The 10,508-nt window shown below is 44.9% G+C and overlaps 1 protein-coding gene across 2 annotated transcripts in view; it reads right to left on the bottom strand.

The window, feature by feature from the left end:
• The window catches only part of LOC117883258 (endothelin receptor type B-like), a 31,892-nt gene extending 23,099 nt beyond the window's left edge, over positions 1–8,793 (bottom strand). For both annotated transcript variants that reach the window (XM_034782387.1, XM_034782388.1), the window contains exons 1-2: positions 8,479–8,793; positions 2,058–2,595 (exon numbers count right to left, since the gene is read on the bottom strand). In XM_034782387.1, the coding sequence (XP_034638278.1) occupies positions 2,058–2,552 (495 nt within the window). In that variant the 5' untranslated portion in view covers positions 2,553–2,595; positions 8,479–8,793. The remainder of the gene's footprint in view (positions 1–2,057; positions 2,596–8,478) is intronic.
• Positions 8,794–10,508: the final 1,715 nt, after the last annotated feature.

Below are 10,508 nucleotides of genomic sequence, written 5' to 3'. Positions count from 1 at the left end.
GAGATGCTGGAACTAGGGCTGCTGGGAGTAGGGCTGCTGGCATGCTGCCGCACCCCGTCTTCAAGTGGTAATAACAACCCAAATACACTTCTACCTTGATATAACGCTGTCCTTGGGAGCCAAAAAATCTTACCGCGTTATAGGTGAAACCGTGTTATATCGAACTTGCTTAGATCCACTGGAGTGCGCAGCCCCGCCCCCCTGGAGCACTGCTTTACCGCGTTATATCCGAATTCATGCTATATTGGGTCGTGTTATATCGAGGTAGCGGTGTATATGGCTTCCGCCTTCAGAACCCCCACTATAAAAGTTGTTCCAGCACCACTGCAGGGCTTAAGAAAACATCCTGCAGTTGCTCAGTGCACAGTTGTATAACATATACACACATTGTGGGGCAGTTCTCTAGGCTGTGTTATACAGGGGGTCAGACTAGATGGTCACAATGGTCCCTGCTGGCCTTGGAATCTATGGAAATAGTGATTTAGAAGGGCATCACATTAATTGAAGGATGTATACTCTCTCCCCCTTATCTCAGAACACGCCTTCCTGCTCAGGAATGACACTTGGCATGCTCTATCCATTTTGCTCAGTAACGCTCATCTACCTTTGCACTTAAAGATTTTATCAATGGGGATACTAAGGCATGGAGAGGGGAAGTGATATGACCACAGTTGTACAGAGTTGGGAACAAATCTCAGGTTTTGTGACTCTCCCTCTGCAGCAGGACACATAGGATATTCACTGCATCCCATAGACCACCAGAACCCACAGGAAACCTGAGGATTTGTCACCTCTTGCTAATTATTATTAACCAGGTTTATTTTGGCAGTGCCTAACAGCCAACCAAGAGTGGGGCTCCATTGTGCTAAGTGCTGTGCAAACACTGAGTAGCAGACATTCCCTGCCCCCAAAGAGCTCACAGTCTAAACAGAGCAGATAGAATGGGGTGAGGGAAGAGGTAGAACATGCCAGCAAGAGTGATTGATATGGCAGCAAATGGCATGGTAGTCTTACTGTTTTGTTTTTAGGTACTTTTCCATAGCTGTGAATCAGCTAAATGGAAAGAGAAGTGAAGGAGAGGGGCCATTGAAGAGAAGGGGGTGAGGGGACAGGGCAGAGAAGAGGTAAGATGTGCACGCGTGGTGAGAAGCTGAGGTGCAGAGATTGTGAGGGAGGGGAAGGAGAGGGCTGGAGCCAAGAGCCGATTAGCACAGGGCAGAGACAGTCCAGGCAGAAGAGAAGAAAGTTCTCCCAATGTCTAGAGGTCCCTGCTTTGGGTGCATCTGCCCCTTCCCCTCCCTATCTCTTTTCCTCTGCTTCTCTCCACCTGCCATCCAGTGGGTGAGTGTGTGCCCTAGTGCCCCGAGAGCATTTTTGGGACTGGGGGAAGGCCCCATTTGACCCCATCTCCCCCCAGTACAGCAGTCTTTGCTTTGACTAGTAGGCTAGTCTGCCTCCTGGTCAGTACAGAATTGTTCTCCAGTCTGCTGCTGAGTAATTTTTACCTCTTCCCTGGAGAGATTGTTCATTGGTCCAATCAACCTCCAATCTGATGTGTGGCCTGTCTGTTTCTTCAAATAATTTCATTTTCCTAACTGTGTCTCCCTTCACCACCCTAGAATCCATCTCTGCACCAGGTGGCACTCATTGCTCTAATAGCATTTCAAGGTCTTGGCCATGACTGTATTGTGCTAAGCCCTGTCTGTAGGGAGAGACATTCCCTGCCAAAGAATTTACTCCCAAGATAGATAAGGACAACGGAGGCTCCGAGACTTTAGTGACTTGCCCATAGTAGGTCAGTGGCAGACCTAAGAAGAGAACCCAAGTTTCTTGGGTCCCCACCCAATGCCTTCTCCACTGGCACAGTGGTTCTCTGACAGTTGCTTCAGATACTTGTATATAGTTATCATACCTCTTGGTGTGCATTGGCCACCCAAACCAGTGTTATCTGTCCAGGTATTCATCATGGTAGGATCTGAGCACTGTAATGTGGGAGGGTGAAATCCCCCTTGCCACCTCCCCAGATGGCAAGATTATTAGTGCCCCATGGTGCCTACCTTGTACACATTGATGGGAAGAGCTATGAGGATGTAGAGAAGGTCCCCAAGAGCCAAGCTAGCAATGAGGACATTGGGCCCATTCCTCATGCATTTGTTCTTGTAAATGATCCTCAGCAGGGTGGAGTTGCCGATGATGCCCACCATGAAGATGGTGCAGGACACGATGGTATTGATGTACTTGAAGATGTGTCTGATTTCAGCAGGCTTTATGCACATAGTGGGCAGAGGTAGCTCTGACTGGGCATTCCCAGGGATGTCATTTGACTGGTTGGAGGAGGCTCTGACATCCTGGAACAAGCTCGATTGGACAAGACTGTAATCCTGCTCCTGGTGTAGAACCTTCAATGGAATCGTGCTCTCCTTGACGTTCCTCGGGGTCTGACTGCAGACGCTTGAGAAGAGGCAAGTCAGGCAAATGGCTAGTACTACAGAAGTTGGGATTCTAGCCATTGAGGATGGAACACCAAACCCCAGCCAGATTCCTATGTGCATTTGCTTGCAGCAGTATGAATGTCTGTTTGAGTCTTGGCTTCTCCTGCAGAGAAGGAATGAGGGGGAAACAGTTATGAGGGAAGGGGAAGCATGATGAAATTGAGGAATTGAGTGATGAATCGGCAAAGAAACCCACTGTCATTATTCTTATAGGGCCTGACCAAAAGTCCAGTGTAGTCAGTGGAAGTCTGACTACACTGGCTTTGGATCCAGTCCATCCTCAGAGCAGTAGACGCCCTTGAATTGGAGTCACTGAATCTAACATGGACTAACCTCTTTAAATATCTTAAATACAAAAAATGCTGCTGTGGCCGAAATCCTTTAATTCAGTATTTCGGCAAAAAGCCTTTGCCCCTCAGGCACTGCCCAATCCTTATTCCCCTTGTAAAATGATTTCTTTTGTGTATTGCAGCTATATCACCTTAAGCTGAGATCTCAAGTGAGCCAAGTTAACCGGGGCCAGTTTGCTCAGTACAATAGAAGTCCTATCTTCCCAAAGACTTAGGGAGACAATACATGATGCACATTGATTAATGGATCATGAGTAGTCCAGAGACTGGTTAAATGGAGCTATATTGTACTTTGAGGTCTGCTGTCAACAACAAACATTGGTTTTATTTCAAGTGGTGGTGTTGATTCAGTATTGCAGTTGGCATTCTTCACTTCAGACCAGGAATGGGCTAACAGCTGTGTGCTGCACTGTGCCACAGGCGGTGCAATATATCGGATGAAGTATGAACCAGTGATGTGGTCAGTGAAAATCCCATGGCACTTGTCACAAGTGTAAGGGTGTGAACCCCAGGTCTGGGTTCATTTCCAAACCAGGTAATTACTGCAGTTGATTTAAAATGTTATGTCAAAACACTTTTCTTCAGAAAAGTGGCTTTTAATTGCACTGTGAATTTTCCCAGAAAATTCCCTCTCGAGGTTGCTGCATTGAAGTGGTGGGCAGAGTGCTTCATATAGTCTGTAGAGCACTTTGGGATGTGTTTGATACAAAGCGTCTTCAGTGTGTGAAATACAAACAGATGTTTCTTCTCAGCCTGGCCCGGTGAAGGCTTAACAGTCAGGCTCAGCCACTGATTGGCTGTCTGACCTCAGTCAAGTCACTTCACTCATCAGTGACTCAGTTTCCCTGTCTGTAAAATGTAACTAATGCCCTCACTTATAAGGTACTCTGAGACCTGTGGTTGAAATTTGCTAGCTAAGAGTTATCATTGTTACAAGAACCAATGCAGAATAGGCCAGTCTCCTGTTAAGAATTCTATGTCCTATTGCTCTCAGAACAAAACCAGATTGAATGCTGTGAATCTGAGGTTTGCCAACAAGCACTGATCTCAGGCCTGCCTTTTATATCTTGCTGGCTGTCATCCGATGCCCCCACACTCCTTCCATCTATAATTTGGTCTCAGATAATTACATCCGAGTTTATCTCTAAACAATCTTCTCTGATTCCAAAACCCAGAAGAAATGCTAGTTGGTAAGAGAGCAGCAGTAATATCCATCTAGCTTAGGCATCACCATAGTATCTGAGTGCCTTACAATCTTTAATATATACTTATCTTCACAACTCCCCTGTGTAGCAGGGAAGTGTTGTTATTTCCATTGTATAGAGGGGAAACTGAGGCCAGTGAGATGAGATGACTTGCCCCAAGTCACACAGGAAGTGCCTGGGAGAGCAGGGAGTTGAACCTGGGTTTTGCACATCCCAGGCTAACACCCTAACCAATGGATCTTCCTTCCTCTTTGATAGCCTTGGTAACACCAGATGTAAACCCTTTCTCCACATCCCACACAACAGCACTGCATTATGACAGTCTCTGAAGTGTCCACTGTCCCATTGGAACTGGACCTGAGGCTAATGGAGATATTCCCATGGTCTTCAGTAGGCATTGCAGCCAGCCAGTAGAGATTTGTCCAACATCTCAGCTGTGTGAGGCAGTCGTGAAGCAGCTAAAGATCCATTTTCAGCATGCTCCATGCACATTTTAATCACTCCCTGGCTCCCTGTAGTACTAAAAGTAACCATGTGGCTGAATCCATCCCTGAATAGACCACATTTGCTGGGAATAGACCACAAGATTTTCTCCCACTACGGTATGTTTAAATCAAACATTTAATACCAATTAATATGGTGGGGGAATATTTTCCCGCTCTATTGGTATAGTTCTTTAATTGCAATACTTAATTTCAGAATCTCCCACAATATTCATGTTAAATATTAGCAGATACATGTAACTCTCCCAAAGCAATATGCTGCTTTGATGAATGATAGCAGAGTGGTGCTCACCTCCCAGTTGAGACCTCTAGGTGCTCCCATAAAGCAAATAATACACATTAGTGCTTATTCCACTTCCCAGCTCATGGCCACTGTTTTACAATAGCAGTGCGCACATCTCAGGATTTCAAAACACTGAGCCATTTAACCTCACAATGTCCCAGGTTGTAGGTTAATAGTACAGAGGAGAAAAATGGCACAGATAGCACGTGACTTCTCCAAACACACACAACAAAACCATGGTGGAGCCAGGATTACAGTTCAGGTCTCCTGACTCCTACACAATTGCCATAATTACATGACCATCCTTCCTCCTGCTTTAGCTAATTGCAATTATAAAATAAGTTTTAGATAACTACAGTCCACCATACAACAGACTGAGCCAAATATAACACAGTTAACACCTGTGATGTACCAGGGCAATACCTTGCTGATTAGATAAATAGATATGAACTTGGCCTTCTGTATTTAACATTGTACAAAGTGGTATAGGGCTTGATCTCTCCTCCAGTAAAGTCAAGGGGAGCTTTGACTTCAGTAGGAGTCACAGTAAGACTATAACCTCCAGCAAGTTGCTTGTTAAATTATGGGCACCATTTGTGACAGGGATATTCAGAGTACTGGTAAGGGATGGGGTGAAAGGAGAAATGTGGCAGGCCAAGATTCCAGGAAAGGGGTATGGAGTGGGGGCATGGAGATGAGGGCCAGGGACTGGGAGGGATGTAAAGGGTAGTGACAAGGTGCGCTGCTTGGTCTCAGAATAGGGAAGGCCCAGGAGAGGTAGAAGGAGGGGGGGTGTTTTTTCCCCTTTCTATATTGAATTTGGACAAAAAAGCTAAAACTAGAGCATTTTTATAGAACTGAAATCCCACAAAGATTAGTGTTTCTGAAATGAAATATGCTCCTGGATTCCCTGTTGCCCACCTGCAGTCACTGCTGACCGAAATGGATTGATTCTTGTCGGTTTCACAACTGCCCACCATTGAATATAATCATAGAATCATAGAATATCAGAGTTGGAAGGGACCTCAAGAGGTCATCTAGTCCAACCCCCTGCTCAAAGCAGGACCAATTCCCAGCTAAATCATCCTAGCCAGGGCTTTGTCAAGCCAGGCCTTAAAAACCTCCAAGGAAGGAGACTCCACCACCTCCCTAGGTAACGCATTCCAGTGTTTCACCACCCTCCTAGTGAAATAGTTTTTCCTGATATCCAACCTGGACCTCCCCCACTGCAACTTGAGACCATTGCTCCTTGTTCTGTCGTCTGCCACCACTGAGAACAGCCGAGCTCCATCCTCTTTGGAACCCCCCTTCAGGTAGAATAGCTGCAGTGAAACTAACAACACACTTGTTGGGAGGCAGGGAGCCTAGATAGCCAGCTGACCTAGAGTTGCAGACCTTAGAAGCCCTGGGCTCAGAAGTTCTGGGGCAGTCTGCACTCTGCTTATGTTCCGCTGGAAGTTCACCGAAATTGAACCATTCCACAAAGTGTTTCTCCTTCCTTTTAACACCCTAATCCTAAAGGCAATTGAGTCCTTGGTAGTTTAAATAGTAAACAAACAACTTTGGGAGGGAGATTATAGCATTTGTTTCTCATTATATGCCAAATAATGGATAATAAAAAATTAATCAAATCTTTTAATCACAGAATGGATCTTCTAAGTGATGTTGGAAAATTCAAATTGCTGTAGAGTTTATTAAAGGGATTAGTAATAAAAGATACTTTTTAAAGACAATTTTTTTGTATTGTAACTGCTTATGATAGAGGAGAAGTCAAAGTGCCCCATCAATTTTTTCACCATCCAGATAAGTAATCATTGTAACATCTCTTTTTAGGACTAATAGGTGCAGGATATGGTCCATCCTTCATCATCCTAATTTTACAGATGGGGTAATTGAGGCACAGATGGGAAGAAAATTGTCCAAGGACACCCAGCAAGTCAACTTAAAAAGCCAAGGGTAAAATCCCTGGACCATGCTATACTCCTCATAATAAAAAAATAATCATTCTGGTTTTACTAACAACTCCATTAACTACCATACTGACGGAATCATTTACATTCTTTTTTTGGAAAAGTAATAGGACTTAAACCAATACGGTTCTCTAGAAATTCAACAGTGATATACAGAAATTTCTGTAGAAAGCTAGAGAATTTAATGGAGAGTGAGATCCTCTCTGTAGAATCTTTAAACCATTTTGTAGATGGTAACAGAAAATTATATCCTTGCGCTAGAAATCTGTGGGTTGGTTAAAAATGTTATTCAAAGGTTAGCAGCATTTCCTACTAAATCCTAATGGGCTTTCGCCTAATGGTTCCTTTCCGATTTTGTGGTGGTTTTTTTTTTTTTTTTTTTTTTTTCCCCCCCCCCCCCCCAATGTAATTCTTGCATTTCACTCAGCTCCAACAATGAAAATAGACTGGTCAGTATCACTTTCTGTGTCTCATGCACTAGTGCATTGCTACAATGTTTGCATTGTCAACACTGCAGGGAAACATTTAAATGCAAACAAAAACTGTTTGGACTAAAACAATTGATGAAAACACTTCTATTACTATCTAGTTGTGTAACCCTCCCCCCAACACAGTTGGGCCAGATTCTGAGTGTTGTGCAGCTGTGCCGATTTAAACTAGCTGCTGGTGTAGCACCTTTGTGCCTAAACTACCAGTCCATTTCCTTCTAAATAGCATGAAACATAGATCAGAATTATACCTGTATCAAGCTGGAACTAGACTCCTCAAACGAGTCACCTGATATTCTTGAACGTTAGAATTTTTTTGCAATAAGATCCTCACATTGGTATATACACCATATGTGTAAAAATATCAGCATCCATCTCCAGACAACTCTCTAATTGCTGCGCTTGGGATGAGGCTACAGAGCATAAATGAATCCACATAAGGTTGTGGTCTGTTTACACTCCTGAGGTAGCCTTCATTAAAACAGTTTTCAGATGGGAAGCTAGCCACAAATGGAGCAAAAATCACCACAGCCCCACCCCATACAGAATGCTAGCATCCCAGAGGTGGCATAAGCCTGGGAATTAAGACCTCTCTTGAAGTAAGGATGAACCCACTAGAGCCTTAGTTAGCCATTCACTTCGATGCAGCCTTTCCCTTATCTACCTGCTGTGTGATGGCATGCTGATTTCAGGGGGACAGCAGTATGTACCTACTTTAGCCAGCAGCACTGCCAGTGTGTGCTCTTCCTGGACAAACCTGACGTATTATGGAGCAGACAACAGGGTAAGAACCTTTCTGGAGATAAACACCTATTGGCATGAAAGATAACTGAAATAAAGGGCAGAGTATTAACATCACATGGCCAGCTGTCTATTGGGTCTGAAAACAATCAGGTTCCTACACAAACAAGAGACAAATGCAGAGTTTGCCCTATAAACTGCTGAACTCCCTTTCTTGCTTTCCAAAAGACTTATTGCTCGCACCCTCTTTCTCATACACATCTCAGGAACATCTTGAGCAGTTCTCAACCTCCTTTTTAGCTTATCATCCAGAGGAGGGATGGGGGAGAGAGAGGGAAAATGACATTCAAACATGCAAAAGTTCTTATTAGGAGGTTCAGTTGTTGGATTGGCTTGTTTGCAAAACACAGCATGGAACTACATAGCCTTCGTCAGAATTAAGTTACCTTCCTCGTCCTTAGGAACTCAGAGGCTCCTTGGGTTAATTTCATTCACTCTAATGGCTCCTTCTTTCTGGATAGGCAGCTGGGCTTGGTCTGGAGGCCCCAAAGATGTTGGATCCCAGAATTTTCTTTAATGTGCATGAGCTGGGAAAGGATGCTGTCGCCGAGACTGACTGCTCATTACCTGCTGAAGTGGCTTTGAATGGGGTGGTTAGTTATATAGCGGTCCCTTGGTGCCCCCGGACACCAGCACTACAGCCAATGGTTGAAAGCCAGGGTGAGGTTGGAGGAGGAGGAGAAAGTGGGAAAAATACAGGATGGCTCTCATAAGGGAGATGAAAATAATAAACAAATAGTGTGCTGCAGACAGGAAGGAGGAGGGGGAGGGATCCACAAGCTGGGGGGTGGGGCGGGATGGAGAGGGAACGTTGGCTTGGACGCCTCATTATTGCAAGAAACATAGCTGGCCTGATACTGCACTGGAGCATTTTTGTAATGGGGCCCGAATTCCTGCGTTATATAACTGTCTTTCAGAGTGCAGGTTGCAGCCAGAGCTGAGCCTGTTTGGGGAAAGGGTGCTGAAGAGATACACACCCTGCTGCCAAGGGCTGGACAAAACCGGTTGCTCTCATAAGAAGCTGATAGCCTGCTCCCTCTGCACCAGGAATGTGTCACCAGAGTGTGCTCCAGCCCAGGTGTGATGTGTCCATTAGCACCTGAGCCCAGCAAGGGGTGAGTAAGGCAGGATCCAGAGTTCCATCCAGGCCGGCACTCCTGATGGAGGAGTGTGACAGAGGGGCAGATGACAGCTCCGCTGATTGCCTCCCACTGGAGACAGCTTTGGCTGCCCCACTTAGGAAGAAAGTCAAGCACCCGTGAGTGGGAAGAGTCCATCTGGAGGGGCTGAGAGGGTGAGTGCTAATGTCCCTTGCAGCTGGGAAGAGACAGGACTCAGCTGTAATGAATATAAAGGGGATTCTTGATTGAGGCTGCTGCAGACAGACAGACCTGTGATTTTCTCTGGATCACAGACTGACCTACCTAACATCTCCCTATGTCCTGGCCTGGAGTCAGCAGTCATGGCATGGATCACTGACTACACTCCAAGAGTCTGTCTAGCAACCTCAGCTATGGGGGAGTTGCACACTCTGTGCTCTCCCATGTAGCTTCTGCTTTTGTTGGGTCTTGTTTTGTTATTTTCCCAAAATAGATTGGACTGGAAGTTTATGGCTGATTTCAGTCTATGGAAACCCCAGCTAGTAAGTAACTCCAGCCACAGACAGCACATCTGCAGCAGAAATGCCCAGAATCATCTGCCTTCTGCTTCCTACAGACCACATTTTTTGACAATAACTAGTGCCATTAAAGTAGCTCATGCTTTGGAGGATGGTGAAGAGAGGGTTACTTATAATGGAGCCAATCATTGGTCTGTCTAGTCCAGCACCTTGGCAAACCAAATAACTATGAACTGCCACTTCTTCAAGGTTACAACATCCAAAAATATAAGAAAAAAAAAAGTCCCCAAAGTCCCACCAAAATCCTGTTTTCCAGTAATGCAACAGAGAGCCTGTTCCTGGGATTGGCCTACTTCCACCAGCCATCCCTATGGAGACTAACACTTGTGTGCTTCTGGTGAAGACTGCAAGGTTGTTTCATGAAATTCCTTCTCCTCATGCCCAGAGGTAAGGGTGATCTCAAATTAAATGTTTCCACTGACGGATTGGCAGCTTGACCAAATCGGTTTCTGGACTGCAGATTTCAATTTTCCCCCTTTAGATCAACACTCTCCTTGGCTCACCTACTTCTAAGGGGAAATTTCCTTCTTAAGCCAGACAGGCAATCAACTTATGCCCAGAAGTATGAAATTTGACTGAGGTATGAAACTTGTACTACAAAATCCACAAATCATGGAAAAATCACTTGGCTTGTGGTGTCCTTACAACTTGAAACTCAAGACAGGGACCAAAAGTTTTGCTAAAGTTCATGAGTTGAACCTTCTGACCAAATCAGGAATGATTAATGTTTTCATGGCT

Source organism: Trachemys scripta, chromosome 9, assembly GCF_013100865.1.
Source record: "Trachemys scripta elegans isolate TJP31775 chromosome 9, CAS_Tse_1.0, whole genome shotgun sequence".
Lineage (NCBI taxonomy): Eukaryota > Metazoa > Chordata > Testudines > Emydidae > Trachemys > Trachemys scripta.
The sequence above is the reverse complement of the archived record's forward strand: the minus strand, read 5'-3'. Positions and strand labels throughout refer to the sequence as shown.